The 19,112-nt window shown below is 40.7% G+C and overlaps 1 protein-coding gene across 2 annotated transcripts in view; it reads left to right on the forward strand.

Annotated features, from left to right (window-relative positions):
• The window catches only part of UST (uronyl 2-sulfotransferase), a gene marked incomplete at its 3' end in the record, with an annotated part of 166,778 nt that overhangs the window by 128,807 nt on the left and 18,859 nt on the right, over positions 1-19,112 (forward strand). For both annotated transcript variants that reach the window (XM_082305926.1, XM_082305927.1), the window contains exons 6-7: positions 3,262-3,359; positions 5,595-5,752. In XM_082305926.1, the coding sequence (XP_082162052.1) occupies positions 3,262-3,359; positions 5,595-5,752 (256 nt within the window). The remainder of the gene's footprint in view (positions 1-3,261; positions 3,360-5,594; positions 5,753-19,112) is intronic.

A 19,112-nucleotide genomic window follows, 5' to 3' on the forward strand; every position in this document is an offset into this window, starting at 1 on the left:
TAACAATAGAAAAATACGGTGGTATTAAAAAGAAAGATCGTTTCTGTCATTACTTGCAGCCCCAGGGCTGGTTCCCGGGAGTCCCTCTGCCCTGCTGGAGACGGAAGCCCAGCGGGACATGAGCAGTGTGGATTGTAGCCCAGAGCTGAGGAATAAAATAAGATTCCTCTTTCTTTATTGTGAAGGGGTATGATCAAAGTAGCTCTGTTTCCTTCTTTCTTTCTCTCAGCTGTGTTTGAATAATTTTTTTTACAAGGCTCCTCCAGTGATTTAAATGAGCAAGGCTGTCATCTGTCACCTTGCAATTTTTTGTCTCACATTTCTGCCCTGAAAGATCTGTGTCCTGCTGGGAAAACATGCTCTTACTGGGAAATGTAGCATTAATATGTTGCTTGGACTAACAGAATAACACTGCCTAGAATAACGAAATATCACCTTAGCTTTTCATGCTCAGAAAAAACAGAAATTCCTGTAAGTCCTGCTAAGCAACCGAAGAGCAGCTTCCTTCAGGTGTGTTTAAGTTTTATAATGACTAGCACACCTCAGGATGACCTTTCTTTTGCCCCACCTCTTGGTTAAAAACCGCGATTTCACATCTTATGGAGCTGCATAATTATCATCAAGTAAAATCTCCCTGAGGGGATGGATGGTGGCTGGTGATTTATTTCACAAATTATGAATACATTAAAATAGGAAAGGCGAGCAGGTGCTGCAAATGCATCAGGACCCTCCAGCAGCTGTAATGCAGATCACAGCGACGGTGGTAAACGGAGCCTGGAAAGGGGCAGTGCTTTCACCGCAGAGTAAACCTGGTGCTTCTGATGTCAGGAATGTGAAATGTGTGCCATTGCGTGGCATAAAATTGTAGGTTCCTGTGAAAGCATACCTGGCCTTTATCTTAAACCTTGAGTGCATCAGCGAGGAGGGGGGGAAGATTTTTCTCTCTCATCCTTTAGCATTCCTTCCACAAATCAAATTCCAAGGGAATTGCCACTCAGTAGTTTAAATTAGTGCTGTCCCGGTTCTTTCAGTGTTCCTACAGCAGTTTACCCTAAAAAGAAATATTAAAAATCTCTTTTTGACTAAATATAAGCTGTTCATGCGTTAAAGGTGCAGGATTTTCCACATGAATTTACATTGCTTTTATTGTATGGATGTTTCTCCATCCATATTAATCAAATATTGCATTCAGAAGGACAAGGAGGTCCCTGTTACGCTTCTGGATTTTGTATTGATAGTTATTTATCTTAGGGAATATTTTCTGACTCACTGTATTCATTATTCCTGCAAAGAAACAATAAGCGTCTTTGTTGTGAGTTGATGTCCCTTCACCTTCGTATAGGAGTGAGAAAGGAGGAACAGCTCTTGGTTGGGTGATACTAGTGTTTTTTAAATCTTACCTTTTTTTCTGCCTTCTAATTAATCCATTAATCAAGTGGAAGCTGGCTTGGACAAAATTTAAAGTATTATCAGGACAGTATTTCCATTTTTTTTTAACTCCAAGCAATTTATGAATTCATTGCAGGTCTCTGCAGGTTCTTATGAAAACTGAAAGTACGTATCCCTGAAAACATCTCTGGTGGTGTCTATAGTAAGAGCACAATAAACCTTTTAAGAACTGCAATTTTTAATTCATGTTAAAAAAAGCCAACTATTGGGATGATAGGAGGGCCACATTGGCTGTGCCACCTTACTGTGCCACCAGTCGATTTCTTAGTAATATTCATAGCATTGAGAATGGGGGGCTGATGAGCTTTAGCTCAGAGCCTTGAATGTCAAAGTTCAGGTCTTGACCATAAGTCTCCTGGTACGTATTTAAGGCAAGCCCTTCTCAGTATGCTTGAATACACTGGGGGGGGCAGGGAAGATGGGTTGTTTGTATCCCAATTGGCAATTTTTATGTTGTTTTCTTTGATGGTTCCTCACTGTGTGATTTACTTCTCAGCCCAGGGTCTTCTGATGTGCTTATTGAATCTGATTTACGTAAGTGTAAGATGGAGGAAGCAGGAATGTACTTTAAAAGGCTTACGGACCCAAATGTGACAGTAATGAAGTTAGGCATGAGGGCTGAAGTTCTGGGAAGAGCTGTTCTGTGCTGAGGTCTCAGAAGCGGATGCTGCGGCTGGAGGCCTGTACCCTACGCTGCCCCAGGAGAGCAGGAGATGCTCTCCATGTCTCCCACGCTGCCGAGCACTTCTGTCTTGTGGAGGACATGTTGCCCACTGAAGTGTTCTCTATCACATTTTATTTACTTGATGAAGTATGCATTTGATTAGTCAATGGTTTGATATTGATGTGTATCAAGCCTATTGCATTATAAAAGCACGCATCTTTAAATAAGAATGAAGATTGGTTTTGCAAAGATGAAAGGATCTTATGTTGTCTTGCACTTTTTTTTTTTTTTTTTTTGCCCTGTACGTCTCTCTGGGTCTGCTTGCAGAGTAAGGGTCTATTTAGACTAGATAAGGATAGTGGAATTCAATCCCGCATGCACCTATGTTTATTATTGTGCTAGAGTAAAGCTAGAAATGGAATACAGTTCCTCAGGGTTCAGTAGCTATGCCTAGTCTTTGAAAAATGATAAATAGCTCCTAATTAGATGAACGATAAATCAGGAAAATTATAAATACTTTCTGTTAAGCCCTTTTCTCAGTGAGGGTTTACACAATAGGCTCAATTTTGAACATCTGAGGAATGTACAGAATTGTAATCAAAAGTGATGTATGTTTTTATATCAAGAGTAAGCTGTGCAAATTACAGCTTACGTTTGTTCATTCCAGTCATTGAATGAAGCAGAATAAAAAAGAAAATAATTGTTGTCTCAATTTGATTTATTCTGGCTACTTCACGTTTCCCCCAGGGTGTATTTAGAAGAAAGAAGAGTCTGAAAATAATCTCCTGAATATTGTAAATATAACTCAATATGAAAGTTGATCTGTGTGTCCGCCTTGAATCGTGCAGTAATCTCAATATAATAATTGTGTTATTTGCAGAAAGAAAAAAAAAAAAGTTTTATGCATTCTAGGACAAAATCGCTCCCCCCCCCCCCCCCCCCCCCCAAAAATAAACCTTTCTAATGGTATTTAGAAGTAGATAAATTGACTGGTAGGTGACTTTTAAGGTATTTGGTATAGCCTCAGCACAACTCTTTGAGATGACTGTATAAAGTATGAGATAAAGAAAACACTTGTTAATAGAGAAAGGAAGATACAGTATTCAACCTCTTTCTTTTCTTTTTTTTTTTTCTTTCCTCCCCCACAGGACATTAATGTATGTATCCTTGAAAACTACCCTGAATGTTCCAATCCCAGATTATTTTACATCATCCCATATTTCTGTGGACAGCATCCAAGATGCAGGTAAATACATACAAGGTATACCAATTTGTTCAGCAATAGCTATTGCCAGCATTTTGTCAGAAACTGATAATAGGGAGGCAATAGTTACGTGAAGTACAAGAGAAAAGTGGAAGTACAATGTAGCACTGTATGTGGTAACTCCATGCATGTATTTTCGAGTAAGGAGGGTAAAGCAAATGTAGTACTATTCTTTTTTCTTGTTTTAATTCTTGAATAATTCATCAAATCTGGATGTATTTATGTGGATTTTTCTTTTCTGGCTTGGCAAGGTGAAAATGACAGTGACCGTATGTGCTTGTTATTCATTTTATCTGCACTGTAATTTTGTAATACATGTTTTAGCTCTGCTCGGATGCTCGTATCAGGTCTATATTTGAGGAATTCCAGGTTTCTATGTCCATGCAAGAAATCGTAATCTTTCTTGAAACTATGTAAAGTGCAGCCTTCTACTGCTGTAACTGAGCAAGTTCATTTTTAATGTGACTATTTATGCCATTCTCATATTGCTGTATTATTGATACTGCACAGTAAACTTTTATGCAATAATATGTGAATAATTTTAAATACCTTCTTGTTTTCAAATACTGTTGTATTGTTGGTGACAGCATGTTCTTTATTAGGTTTGTTCAGCTTCAAGGTGTTCTATTTATTTATTGTTACCGCTTCTCTATAGTGGAACAACTGCACATGTTCTCAAAAACTTCTTTTGAAAGCCATACTTTTTTGCAGGAGTAATAGCAAGTGAAAATGTGTTCATTCTTATGTCTCAGTTTCTAAGTATCTTTGCTGTAAAACCCTGCTTTAGTTTTTTGGCACAAGCAAGGGTATGATTAAGAAACAAAACAGATTCATGACTTCATTTTCATTACAATTTCTTCGTAATGTATTTTGGCCTCATTTGCAAATGCTTAGGTTTGCACACTTGTATATATGAGTAATCCCATTAACAACAGTGACATGTCTGAATACTTTCACAACATATTTCTATGGGGTTTCCGAGCACTATATTGAAGTACTGTTTTGTAGCTTGTTCTAGATGTGTCTCCTATGACGCCATTGCACTTCCTTCAGCTACTTGCTAGTCTCACAAGGAGCTGCAAGAAGGAGGCTCGTAGTATTTGTTAGGACACTCTGCTCTTCCAGAAAATGGGCCAATGCAAAGAAGGTGGTAGGGAGTGAAAAACCTGCTCCAAGTCTGCTCTAGTGGGAGTGTAAAGCAATAAGCTTTTCCGCATGTCATCAGAGCTTCTGACAAATGTTGGAAGTTCATTATCACATAGAATTTGCAATTAGCCTAATGGAAGTCAGGGAAGAGGTGTGATCTCCAGCGCCTTTCAAGTAGCCTGTGTGACTCAGATGTTCATCATACTAGCTGGACCCTGGGAAAAAGCTGATTTCCTTTAGTTTGGGACACTGGCATTATAACCCTTATCAATATGAATGCTGACTGCTGCTCCCAGGACATAACTTAATATGAGTTCATCTAAGGGACTTAGGATTCATGTTCTTGTCAAACCTAATTGTGCTTCTATGAAACTACAGGAGAAGCATAAATATGTCCTGGTGTCCTGCCAGCTTCTCCCACTGGGGGAAAAGATAGAATAACCCTAAACTGAGCTTCAAAACCAGTATCAGTCAGAGCGAACAAATGTGAGCCCTGTAGCAGAGCCACAGGGCAGTCAGGGGTAATGGCAGGGAAAGGGAAGCTCATGGAGACTTTGGCAGAAATTAAAATGAAGGATAAGGTGGGAAACAGGCTGGTAGCCTCCTGTGTGGTATTCGCTGGGTAACAGCAGGCAGTGGTTGCTCACAGCAGTTCTCCTGATGTGGTTCAGGGAGACAGCCACCCCTTAGCACCTTCATCACCCAGGGAAGTCGTTCCTTCCGTGAGATGGGTCGTGCTTCCAAGTTGAAATACAGGAGTTCACAAGTTTGAGCTTACAAACAACTTGGCGAAAGATGTCTTCAGAACGGAGTGCTTCCATGCAGTGATTAACCTCCTTTTAATGTGATTGTGTTTTTACACGCCAAACCAATTCTAGATGTTATGCAGAAAAGCTCAGTAAGCCACTCAGGTGTGGTGGGGGTTTTTTTATGTTCTATTAGAAGTACAGCACTGAATATTTTTTGATTCAGTTGTGTTCTTGGCTTGAATTTCTGAAGTAAATGCATATTTAAACTGTTGGGTTTTTTTTTTCTCTCCTCCCTCTCTCTCCCTCCATTAATTTCATACAGGGAGCCTGGTGAATGGGCCCTTGAAAGAGCAAAGCTGAACGTTAATGAAAATTTTCTGCTTGTGGGCATTCTGGAGGAGTTGGAGGATGTGCTGCTTTTATTAGAAAGATTCTTACCTCATTATTTCAAGGATGTGCTTAGCATCTACAAAAACCCAGGTAACTTTTTCCATTGAAAGCTGTTCTTACAGAAGCTTTGGCAAAATCTGCATGGCTGTGGAAAGGTACGTGTTTATGTCTTGTTTAGTCAATGAAGAGATTTATCTCCCTTTTAGGGAGCAGATTTGATTGATGGGGAAGGGTACATATTCTGCTTTTATTCACAATGTTACTGTGTGGTTTTCATTCCTGGGCAAGCACTTGGTGCTGCAGTGATCTTGCCAATTGCCAGAAAGCTTCCCATTTACCACTGGAGTGGCTTTTTCTTTTAATTCTGTCATACTCAGCTCTCAAATAATACCGTCAAAATATTCTCAAAATGGTGTCAGCTATATCTACCTAAGTAAACCTTCAAGAAATGGTTTGGGGAGCTGGACACTTTGGAGATTCTCCAGTACCAGGATATTTATTTTTCCCTCAACCTTGACTAAGAGCTGAAATAAAAAGAACCTCCACTTAAACTGAGTTTAGGTAAAGTACAAATAAGAATGCGTATTTACAGTACTTTAAGTACAAAGCATGCCGAGGAGAAAGACTGAGGAGACTTAAGTATAGAAATGAAAACAGAGAGCACTTAATCTACCCCTTAATGTGCACCCCACAGTCGATCTGAAAGGGTTCTCTTTCTCTCTGCGTCAGTCCATCCCTCCCAACACTTATTTATTGCTAACTTCTTTAGAAGACAGTCTTGTGTCCTATGCCTAAACCAAGAAATACGATGCTTCTGTGGGGCCGTGCATGTCATTCCAGCAGAACTGATTTTCTGCTTACATTTGACTGGGCCATCAGCATCGTATGAACCAGGGAGGGGTAAAACTTCCCTTCTTGCTTGGTGACTTGGTTGCATTCATGTCAGTGTGAAATGCCTACAGCCACTGAAATGTGTGTTTTGTACCAAGCTGTATATTAAAAACACATGGATCAAAGCTTGAATTTTGCTTGTAATGCGTGCAGCTGATGGCTGGCTTTTGACTGAGAGCAGCTATCACAGCTAATCAGTCACTTTGGAGAAATTATAGGTTTCTGTCCATAACCAGGAATTATGGGTGACTGTCCACCAATCCCTGCTTCCAGGATGCATCTTTGAACGCTTTGTATTTAGCAATGATACAGATATTACAGGGAAAGTGTGGCATTCCTCCTCTGAACCTGTCAGTGGGTCATTATCTGCTTGCAACAAGGCAGTTAAGGCAGCCATTTAGAAGGTGTGAGTGTTACTTTGTTGGGGTGCTATATCCAGCCATAAAGATATTTTGCTCAATAACAGACATAAGGAGAGCATGGTATGGTATTGACATGACAGCAGTGCCCAGTTTTGAATCAGTTATTTCTCTTTTCTTTGCAAATTAAAAAATAAAAAGACCTACGTTTGTAGTATGTGGAAATCTTCCGAAAGGTTTGCACAATTCAGTCTCCAAGTTTTTCCCATGGGGATGTTAGACAGGAGGGAGGCAGGGGATCAACAGAAGGATGCTCTCTTTGCAATGAGCAGACGTTACTGTGGGAATCTATAGGACTTCCTCAGCTGTTCTGTGCACCACAGATTTTCACTTCTCTTACAATGGGGGAAGCTAACAAACAGCACATAGGGTCTTGATTTTCATCAGGGTGCCCTAGAAATCATCAGGTGTGAAATAAGCAATCTCCCAGAATCGTTAAGTGCTGGATAATATTTCTCTTCTCTGTGTATATTCCAGTATCTGGGGGAGATATGATCCCCTGTTTCAGGGTGGTGATTTCCTCTGGGCTTTAATGTGTAAGACTGGTCTTGTGTCACATCTGAAGATTCATCTCTTTCCTTCAGTATTCCCTGTGCAGATTAAACTTTTGTTTTATTTTTCCCACTTACGGACAAGGAAGAATAGAAAGGAAACAGTTTCCTTGTGTTAACTCTCTCCTCCTCTTTTCATACATGCATATGTTTGGGGTTTTTTCCAATCATAATTACTTTCAGGTTATTTCTGAGTTGGTACTAATGATTACAAAAAACTTACCAGAATCAACCAGAAAGCTGATTAAAAAAAAAAAAAAATCAAGTGCTTCGTAAAATCCTACATCGTTCTCTTCAGGGCACCTTAGACCTGATCTGCAACACCCTCTGCTGTTGCATGATGAAGTGCTGGGAAGAAGAGATGTTATTCTGCCCAGCCGTGTGGTGATCCCACAAAGCAGCAGATACTTTGGGCCAAAACTGACCTTTCATTGCAACTAATGCTTACAGATTAAATCTATACAATGTACAGTTTTGACTGCTGACCTGCTGCTCCACCTGAGATACTCTTATGGCAGTCTTTCCTCTTTTCATTTAAAGAAAATAAAGCTTTTCCAGAACTTACCTTTTATCAGTTGAATATATTGAGATGAGAAGAACACGGTGAAGGACCATGTACAGAAAGGTTGTTCAGTTCCAGGTCAGTGAATCTCTGCACCAGAGTCCACTGCAATAAGCGATTCTGGATTAGACACAATTCAAAAATTTGGATTTGTAGAGCTGCTTTGAAGCAGAAAGTAACTGAAGGAAGGCAATTTCCATCCCATGTTGCTTTAGTGGATTACATAGATGAGAAAGCAGAGTAGGAAATTGGTGATTGCTGTCCCACCAACATTGTAATCTAAACCAAATTAAAGGCACCTGGCTCTTGCTGTGGGAAGCAAACTGCTGGATGTTATCAAACCCATAAAATCACGTGTGCATTTAAGATATGTCTGTGCGAGTCCTGGGTTAAACCCCTTCTTCTTCCTCCCAAAGTTGGGACCCTCCTCCCTCGTTACAGGTGCTTTGGGCGGGCATCAGATGACTGCAGCTTCCATCCAAGCAAACTTTTTATTATTGGGAGCCTTCGGTATAGTTAGATGCTAATAGAAATCAGGAAATCCGGAAACTTTTTCTCATCTCTGTTTCTTTTAACCATGCAAGCCATATTCAAGCTGCTTGGTTCGTTCTGTGTCTGTAGTAAAATTTCTCATCTGAGACAGCACGTAACAACGTTTATTAAGGAACTCTTGCTCAGTATCCTCCTCCTAGGTAGAAAACAAAGCCTGTAGCCTTTTTACCTTCAAAAATACTTTGCTGCTATTTTTCTGAAGCAGAAGATCAGTAAAACTGTGGCTCTGTTGATCAGATAGATAGTGAGACATTTACATCAGAGAGCACAGAAATGTGAGTGCAGGTGTCTGTCTATATACGTAATGACACAGATAACTGCTTAATGCAATATGACTTGAGTGCTTTTGTCGGTGATGCTAATGATTTGTTTTACATAAGCTGGCAGAAGGAGATTGTGAAGGAAGTTAAAATATAAAAAAATTAAGAGTGAAATGCAGTTGAGTTGTTCAGACATTGTCACTGTGGGGTTTTGCGATTTTTAATATATTTTGGTTGCCAGCTGCTGTGTATTTGTTCTGTGCTGGCTTTTTCTTTTCGACAGGGTCACATTTTGAAATGCACACCGATTTTTCTCAAATTTTGTCAGTTTAAAAAAGTTGTCAGTTCTGCATGACAGGAAATTTTAGTGTCAGAGGACACTAGGAGGATAATTTTCTTCATTGCCTTAATAAAAATGTTGCCTTCAGCTAATCCATATGCCAAATATTTTGACTTGTGTGTTTTATAACAACATGCAACAAAATGTGAAAGCTCTTTGTGGTGCTAAAGTTTTCATTGGCACCAATCTGGTTTTATCTTGTAGAATACTTTAGAGCTACAGGCTTCCTGTTTTTCTCCTTTTCCACTCTCTCCTTGAAATTAAGTATTTTCTTAATGTTGATACCAAGTCAAGAATTGCGAAAGGACTCTCTTTTTTGATGCCTGTCTTGTCCAAAGTGACAAACTCTTCCTGCCTTGGCAGCCAGAACTGCCTTTGACAAGAGATCCGGGGCAGGGGGGACGGGACAACAGATTGTTGAATAGATAGATGGATTGATAGATGGGTAGAATAAAAAAAAAATATTACTGTGTTTAGTAGATTTCTTTGCTAACACAGTAAAATTTGCTCAAAAAGTTGTCTTTCTTTTTTCCCCGGCATTGGAGCAGATAGGGTTCAATCGCAGAGCCTTGGATTATATTTACTTCAAAATTTGGAAGTATTCCTTAACTCTTTGAAAGGCCTGAAATAGTTATAGCATAACTTTACATGTAAAATCTCTCCTCACTTTCAGGAGCACAACTGAAAGAAAAATAATTGGTCAGTCCTGTTCATTTTTGCTGGCTGTAGCTCACTTCCATAGCCTGGCTGGTAGCCAGAAAGCAGAGAATACTTACACAGTTTCTTTTGAAATGGGCACGTGTGGGTTTCCTATCTTTGGTGGTGTTAAGAGGCAGAAAATACACAGCATACACAGTAAAACGTAGAATTTTCTTCTGCCTTGTCAACTTCTGTGGCATTGGGGTAAAAGTTAACAGCATCTAATGTAAAAGAATAAGCAATAAAATGTTTTTTATTGCCTCAGAAATAGCCCATATCCTCTCACCTTTCTGCAGGAGTTCATAAATTTTCTTTGGCACCAGAAGCCCTATAAAAACACCTCTTCCCAATACCAGAAAAAAATCCTTGTTTCTTGGAAGTTACATTTTGCGTGGAGAATGTGTAGATCTTACTCTAAAGCAGGAAGACTGACAAGCTTTTCAAACCATGAATTCTATTGAGTGCAGTGAAATTACTCATGCTGTCAGCTGGAAGAAAATATATTGTTCAGGTAAACTGTAAAATGTGTTTCTTTTGAAAATGCAATACAAATGTGATTCTCCTTAAGAATCACATTTACAGGAATGTTTTTAACTGTAGTAGTAGTAGTATCCAGGGTGATATAAACTTGCTCATTTTTTAAATCCATTCTGTTCATGAATACTGGTGACACAGTCTTGACGCTTTCTATTTATGAGCTTCCCCTTCTCTTTAAACCCGGTAAGGAGAGAGATGCTGCCATTTGTCATTATTGCAAGGCTGAGGTCTTGTGAGGCAGATGGTGAAGCCTGCTTTGATGGAGTTAGGAAAAGGGTGGGATCAACCCTGGAAGCCTTTGCAGTGTGCTGAAGATTGCTCCTGTGCTGGGGCAGCCCCGAAGGTGGGGCATGCCTTCAGATGATTCCTGTGCTGGAAGTGGGAAAGAGCATTTTCCCACTCCTTGTCAAAATGAAACTCTTTGGAAGTGGAGAAGGCTGAGAGGGGCTTTTCTTTCTTTCCTTATCCCCCCCTTCCAGGCCATCACTTCTTTAGCAGTGCTCCCCGTAGTCTGACTGATACCTTTAGTACTAAATTCTTCTGGCAGCCTTTCTCCCACCCTGTTCTTGGGCTGCTCTGGCAAGATGTGGATGCTATGCATTTGGAAATGTTCAGGAACTGAGAGTCATTGCTGGAAGAGTTGCTGTGATATGAAGAAAGCAAAGGGCGGGAGGGAAGGTGCCACTGTTTTTTTTTTTTCCCCTGGAGGAGCTGGAATGGATGTCTTTGCAGGCACAACCTCCAAGAGCAAAAACTCTGGGTAAGAAATGTTGAAAGAAGTCTGATGGAAGGATGCAGTGCTTTCTGTGCAGTGTCCTTAAACAGGGATCATCTTATATTCTGCCTTTGTTCAGCACAAAATGAAAGGAAAGAAAAAATTAGGACAAGTCATCTGCAGTTTTTAATAGTCTGCCTGCTTCTCACGAGCAGTACTTTCTGGAGAAGGTTGTGACTGGTATGTGGAAAGGGAATATATTGGCTCTTCTCTTGTGCACGAGTGCACAACCTTTCTCTCTCCTACAAGCATCTGTATTCTTGATGTGAGAATAAAAGAGCTTGGATTAGATTCAATTTAAATTCCGACATTTTTTTTTTTTTTTTTTTTTTGCATCACTTCTTTGCATCTGTTACTTTCTTAAAACAGAATTTGGGAAAACTTCAAACACATTCAGATGTTTAAAACCTTTGGAGACTCCAAACATGCTGTGTTTTCTTTTGCCTCACTCTAAAACAGCTTTGTGCTTTCCCTAAATAATACTCTCAAAAGGAATCACTGTGTATGAAAGTTTTCTACAGAAGAGGAAAATTCTACATTTTGTGTGGAGGTAAAACATGAGGTTGGACTTGGGAAGTAACTAACTGCATAACACTTCCATGGCATGTTCCCATCCATTATGTGAAGCAAAGTAACTGCATGTGCGACTTAAAAAGTTTTGTCCAGAAGGTGGTGTAATTTCCCTGCTTTTTCAGGACTTTCAGGGGACTTGAACACTGCGCCAGTGGTAATAGCACGTGTGAATTTACATTCTGCCTGGGTGGCGTTTTTTTCTTTATCACCCAACATCCTGTTCTGAAAATAGAAAATAAAAATAGGAAACGTGAACAAACCGCTCCTTTCTTCTCCCTCTGAAATCTGAACATCAAAATTACTTAGAAGAATGCTCTAAACCAATGTGTATGCTAAAATAGGCAGTTTAAGCTCTAGGAAGAGCGTTTAATTGTATTTTTGTTTCTTGTATTGTAAAATGAATTCCCAGTTCTCTGTGTGCAAGAGAGGAAGGAAAGAGGAAGAGTCACAGTGCATATCCCTGAGGACGTTTGTTCCCAACTAGGTCGATAGCATCTAGGACATTCTGCACATCTGATCTGCTCCTTGGTTTGTTTTATAAAGCTGAAGGTAGTATCAAAAGCTGTAGATACGTTATTTAGCTCTCCAGCCATGAAAATACAAGGTTTGGAGAGCAGGGGTAAAACTGGACTGCCTGATCTGGGATGCCTTGAACTTAGTGGACGCACTGATCAGTAATAAGCACAATCAGTGGAAATAGCCTTTCTTTTTCCAGTTCCATAAAAGGAAAATGTGTTGTTTTCTGTCTTTCAGAGGTTTCAAATCCCACTGTGAATAAACTAAGCAGTTTTAAGAATAGGAGTTCTTGGAAGGATTTGAGCACTTCTGAGCTTTCTCATGACTCTGTTTTTCAAAAGATCCACTAGGTCTTTGGAAGACTTGGCTCAGAAGCTAAACTTCTCTGTGGCAAGTTCTGCAGCAAAGATTGGCAGCTCATAACAGTTGCAGTTCTTGTCCTGCTGAGGAAGGTGAAGCCACTCCAGACTATGTGTGTGTTGCATGAGAGACATAACTGTGGCACCAAAATATTTATCCAAGATAGTATCAGTCTCATTGCTGAAATACCAGCAACGGTTAAGGTGTGGCAAGAGAGCTGGGCATGGCTTTCCAAGCCCACATGGAGCTTGTATGCATCCAGGCTCAAGTCTGCTGTATTTACTGTTCCCTGCTAGCATGTACTTGTTAGATTGGAGTTAGCTCATGTGTGCATGGTTACGCAGCAGAGTGTTTGCCTATAAACACATCTTGTGGCCCAAAATGAATGGCGTATTTTGAGACGAAAAGTGAGGTAGGTGACAGCCTGACATGACAACAATGCTCACTCCAGGTAAATCTGCTCCCTGAGCTTACGGTGCAGGGACGTGCAATTTACAGGTCTGTCTGCCAAACGTATTATTATGGTTCTGCTTTCTCCTGGCGTCAAGATGAGTGGTTGACTTTGTAGGTACGGCAGCACCAACAATAATCTCTTAGATCAGGTGAGAAACTGACGTATTTCATATTGGCAGGTTGGGATGGCGCGCGTGGTTCATGAACCGGAGGAATGAGGAGGGCCAGTGTTGATCCACAGTGTCCCTGCCCAGCACTGCTGGCATTCGAGGAGGTTGGCCGCCTTCCAGGTCTCACCACTGAATATGGCAAAGAAGGATATGGTTTCTCTGCTTGCCAGTCACAATGCAGATTTTTAAATCCTTATTTTAGGCTTGGATTTTCATGGGACTTGAATTTGTAGAGGCTTTGCTCAGAATGAGTTGTAGTGGAAGGTGAAGTCCATGTTCCCTTAAATCATCATTTGAAAAACCTAGATCAAACGTTTCTCTTCTACTAAAGTTTCTGGACACGTGAGCTCATAGACTGGCTCTGACAACCTACAATGTATTGTAGAGATAGGCTAAGTATTTTTTCCTAGAATTACTGAATCTTTCATTTCTTTGTGCTATAATACACATTGTATATACAGAGCTTGTGCTCTGCAGTCTGCTACCTTTTTCCTATTCCTCTCCACCACCTTTTTCATGTTGATCTTTCCCATCAAGTGGCAAGGTCTCTACCTGGAGCCAAACACACTTTATTTTTTGGCATGCTCCTGTCTGAGCCTCTCTATCATAAGAAGAGTTTCCCCTCTCTAAACTTTCTGTATAATGCATTTATACCTGTAGGATTATGAAGGCTGAGACCACCTACGGCATCGTCTTCATCTTTTAGTGCAATTCCAAAAGACTTCAGCCTCCAGATTTTGCATTTCATCCCACATCGTCATGATGCTTGCATTGTTTCAGTTTCCTTTCATCAGATCTATTGATGCGCTGTCTGGTTTTGGACTAAACCTACACAGATGTAATTTCATACTGTGTTGCAGTAAAAACAAAACTTATTTGTGGTCTAAATCCCAAGGGGCCAGTCAGCCAAACCCTTGCATCCCACGTATCCAGAATTCATGTGTATTTCTTTTTTGTGTCAGGAGATCATTTAGAAGGGTTGGTGCTGGTATCTTTCAAGCAACTGTCATGTTTGTCTAATGAGCCTATCAGTCACTAAAGATGTTATGGTTTATAACAGTGCTCCTACTATTCATCTGAGCTTCATTCCCTGATGCATCTTTTGTTTCCTGTTCCTAGTATAACAAAATGAAAAACCCATGGACAAGCAGCTTTCTTAAAGCTCTGGCACAGAGGGAAAGCTGCATTTGGATACAGCATTAGCTATATCTCATAAATAATCCAGGGTCACTGATGACAAAACACCACAGACTTTTTAATGACAGACAATTAAAGCTTGCAACGACAGTTCATTCCTTCTTGACTAACTTACTGAATAAATTCATAATGCTATTTTAATCAGTAACATTCCAGCTAAACCTCTGTTACTGCTTCTGCTTTAAAAATAGCATTTGAATAAAAATTATAGCAGTAACAGATTATGCAGATTGCTTCTTTGACAACTTTGACCTCTATTCAGGCAACAGAGGGCACAGAGGAGGAAGCGGACGGCCATTAAATCCCAGTTAATAGGCCTACTTCTGTTCCCAGCTGCAGCTCCAGTACATTTGCACAGGTCTTCATTTCACCTACATGGAAACAAGCAAGTTGCATAAGGTGGCTGAGGCTGGAATCTGAAAAACTTTTGTTAATAATAGGACCAAAACAACTGAGAATTTAGCTCGGTTGTCATAGTGTCCCACAGTATGTTTTCAGGGTCAGTGTTTGGGGAGAAACATCTTTTAACTGAAAACTGAGCATATTTGGCATTGAAGACACAGGAACAGCATGGAGCAGATCACAGAGCTGACTATTCACTTTGCTTTTAGGAGCATAATCATATTTTCAGTCTTCAAAGAAGGCTATCGTATTTTTCCCTCAGATTAATCGTAAGCCCTGCCCATTGTATCAGTGATAGAATAGGCTCCAGGTTTAACTGATTATTCTTATCCTTGAGGCATCTTGCAAGAGCAATGCAAGCACCACGAGACAGTATCTTTGACGGCTCAGAAATGTTCTGAAAAGTATTAAAGGTAAAGTAACTACAGAGAAGAAATTTAATTACAAAAAAGCTTTTACCTGTAATTTTTGTACAGTAGAGACGAGCAGCCATTCCTAAGGAATTACTTGGGTTTTCACATAAACATGGCAATTTAAAATCAAGTTTTTACATTGATACAAATGAGCTGCTATAATAATTAAAATGCTGTAGTAATTAAAATGAGGAAAACATCAAAGAGCATAAATTCTGACAAGTTAGGTGTGAAATTATAGCAAGGCACTTTCTGGCATGCAGCTTGCTGAAGGCATTAAAGCTAATACCAAAAGGTTTTTTTCAACCACATCAGAACTAGGTGGCCCACCAGAAAGTTCGGGAGAGGGAGACAGTGGGTAGCTGGGAGAGGTGGCAGGGACGCACTCTCAGGGAAGGCACGTCGCCAGAGTACATCTGTAAATAGACCAGTTACTCCCAGAGGATGCAGTGTATTGTGCTCTAAGTCATCTTAAGACCACTGTTATTACTATTAGAAAAGAAGGGAAAGAACTAGTAGAATAAATTTCAGCAAAGGGCTGGCCCTTGATTACAAAGTTATGAGAATTAAAATGAAAGAAATATATTAGCAGTGTAGCTCTCAGCTGCTACACGGGAGTCTTTTTGGTACGACTCCCAGCCATCACCCCTGAGGAGATAATCTGCTCACTTGAGCATTGCTTCACACCATGCCTGTGCTCTGTCCTCCAAGCCCCTTTGCTTTGCCTGCCCCGGAGGCAGTTTGGGATGCTGGAGAGCCGACCCCTTGCTCTTCCAAGATGAGTCTTTCTTGGAGTTTGTGCTCCCTACTTCTTTTCCCGGTTGGAATTTCCAAGCTTTTTTGATCTGTCCCTCTTGAAAACTTGCTCTCCAAGAAGCTATAGCAAGAGAAGAGGTTTTTACTAAATATGGCTAGGAAGATTCCTTTTTTTCTTCTTTTTCTCTGTTCTTGGAGTGGAATCACAAATTTACAAATGTAGTAAGAAGGAGCGTCCTCCTCTCCACTGCTCTCTGGGCTCATCTTCTCTCTCTGCTCCCTTTCTTCCAAATTGCATTTCCATTGTGTTCTTTAATTAGTGTCTTCTTTCCAGTTGGGCTGCGTTTTCTATCTCCAACATTTGCACAATTGTTACTGCACTTTATAAATCTCATCTTTTCAGTTGTACTGTTTGGACTCAATTTGAATAACTTTTCAGTTACTTGCAGATGCCATCTATAATACAGATAACAAATTTGGTGTTAGGATGTGGCGTTTTTTTCTCCTCAGCGACCTTTCCTCCTTAGCAGTGTCAGGAGTGCTGCTGTCAGAGCTGGTATTAACCAAGGAACTCTTTGAAACTGCAGTTACCAACTCTGCAGTGTGTCCTGTCATTCAATCAGCAGCTATTTTGGAAGAATGGAAGGCAGTTAACATGACTCCAAGCTTTTAAAGGGCTGCAGTGGTCACCTGGACAGCAACAGATGAAAGAATCCAATTTATGTACTGGTAGGAACTGTAATAAAGAATGGGATTAATAGACAGTTGGGAAGAGTCAGTGTGGTGTTTGTAGAGCCTCATAAACCAACTAGTTCCTTGAAGGAGTCAGCAGGCACAGGGATGTGAGATGGTCCAGGTGTGATTTTCAGCAGGATCTCTGCCCGAAAGCTCTTAAAGAAAGTAAGTTGTCGGGATATGAGAGAGAATGTTCTCCTGCAGGGTAAGATTGGTTAAAGAGGTGGGCATTAATTGTTCTGTAGTCTCTCCTTTAAACAAGCAGGGGAGTCCTGCAGGGTCTGTGCTCCAGCCTGCGATAAATGTTCTCTTAAAAAGATGAGACTGAGGTGAGAGAGGTCACTGCCAATATGCAATTACCAGGAAGCAACAAGAACAACACTGAAGTGTTTCAGTAATCGTAACAAAGCAACGCGTTGAAATTCAGCTTATGTGCAGCTGAGGAGGTCTGTCCGCGGCACTCAGGACTGCAGTCTGCTGATGCTCTGGGTCCTGGTCTGTGTCCAGGTTGGTAGGAAAGTGCACAGATTGTCAGATGGGTGGGTATTTTTTTCTGCGCGGGGAAGTAGTCCCCTACAGATTGCCCGAGCCACTGGGCAGCAGCATTTCTATGGCAAAGAAATTTTTATGCGAAGATAGATCAAGCCATGGCTCAGTTTTTCCAGATGGCAGAAAATGATGACGCAGGACAGAAAGGCTAAATCCTGGCTAAATCTCAAGAGCAGCTGAAGGAAAGACGTTCACATTTGAGGTGCTGCCCTAGCTGCAAAGCAGGGAGTTCATACAGCTGTAGTTCTGACCTACGTTTGATTGTAGGTGATTCCGGAGCATCAGTACGTACCTGCTCTTGATCCAATTTATCCATTCTCTTTCAAGTCTGTGTTCTGGGTAACAGGCAAAAGGTGGCAAGGATGACAGTGAAGCCAAACAAAAGTAATTTTCTGTAGAAATACCAGGCCTCATTTGCCAGCTCGGCGTACCAGAGGAAGAAAGAAACTGTTGAGTTGGTCTCTGGTTTTCTAGCAGTGAGCAGCAGCTGTTTTGGTAGCAGTAGCAGCAGCTCATATAACAAATGTTGCATGATGAGTGCAAACAAAAGCCAGCCCTGAAATTCCAGCTCCACTATGTACGCATAAAATATAAAACCAGTTCAAAATAACATAACTACTCAACTTAAGGGATTTTTCCCCCCTCTAAATAAATTCCATATGAGCATTAGTGTTCAGTCTGCTCGGCTCTCCAGGGCTCACCCAGAAAACATTTTTATCGTACAGGCTGAGGGCAAAGAGTGAGCATAAAAACAGACCAAGAAAAAAATATTTTAAAAAGAAGTGCACGTGCAAAGAGGTGTGTGGTTTGGGGGAAGGTTTTGAGAATACCAAACATGCTTACTGGATTGAAATTACTGCTGATGGTTGTGAGTTGGCTGAATTCACTTGCCTCCAAAATAGGTCTTGGAGGAATTCTTCATGCACCTCCATGCAATTTGGTTTCTGAAGATGACTTGTGGTTTTAAAGGCATCTACATGTTAGAAGAGTGTTATGCCCTCTAGCATGAATGTCTTTCCAGATAGCTAGTGGGAGGCTTTCTGGGGAATGCAAGTTGCTGATGAATGCATACTCAGGGGAAATGAGGGTATTGAAGAGAAGGAAAAAAATAATAATTGGAGACTCAGGAGAAATAGAAGAGCTATCCAGGGGGCAGTGCCTTAAATTGTCATCTTCCTCCAATTGCTCAAGTTAAAACAACAAGTAAACCCCTGCATTTACCCATCCCTCCCTGCTTTTCTGCTTGCTGAAAGTCTGGAGCAGCATCTGTTGTCTGCCCACGCAAGCAGTCCGGCTCTGTTCTCAGGCCCTGAAATACTCTCTTTTCACAATCAATTTGCTTTCCCTGTGGCTTTCTTTGACTCCGCTGGTCTGGCTTCCCTGTAACTGTGGGATTAATCAGCTCTGTGCATCCACCGTAGGAAGAAACCTTATTTCTTGTGTTCTGCCAGATCAATGATAAAACAATATACCCTATTCCTGTGCCTTTTGCAGTATGATTCCATCGAATACTTTTTGTGTAGTGAAAATCTTAAATGAGGTAATTGTAGTGGTCTGTCTTCTTCCATAGTGTTTCAGTTGAGTTTTGGAGGTTCTATGAAGTTGTGTTAACTGTGTGTTGTATTGCTGAACTTAGGGTATGTGCGTACCCGTACGTCATTAAGAGTATTACATCTTTGGCATTACAGAGCGTGCAAATGCAAGGCTTAGAACAAAATCTGCATGCTTGCCTTGGTCTTT

The sequence above is a fragment of the Platalea leucorodia genome, assembly GCF_965183815.1.
Source record: "Platalea leucorodia genome assembly, chromosome: 3".
In the NCBI taxonomy this organism is placed as follows: Eukaryota; Metazoa; Chordata; class Aves; order Pelecaniformes; family Threskiornithidae; genus Platalea; species Platalea leucorodia.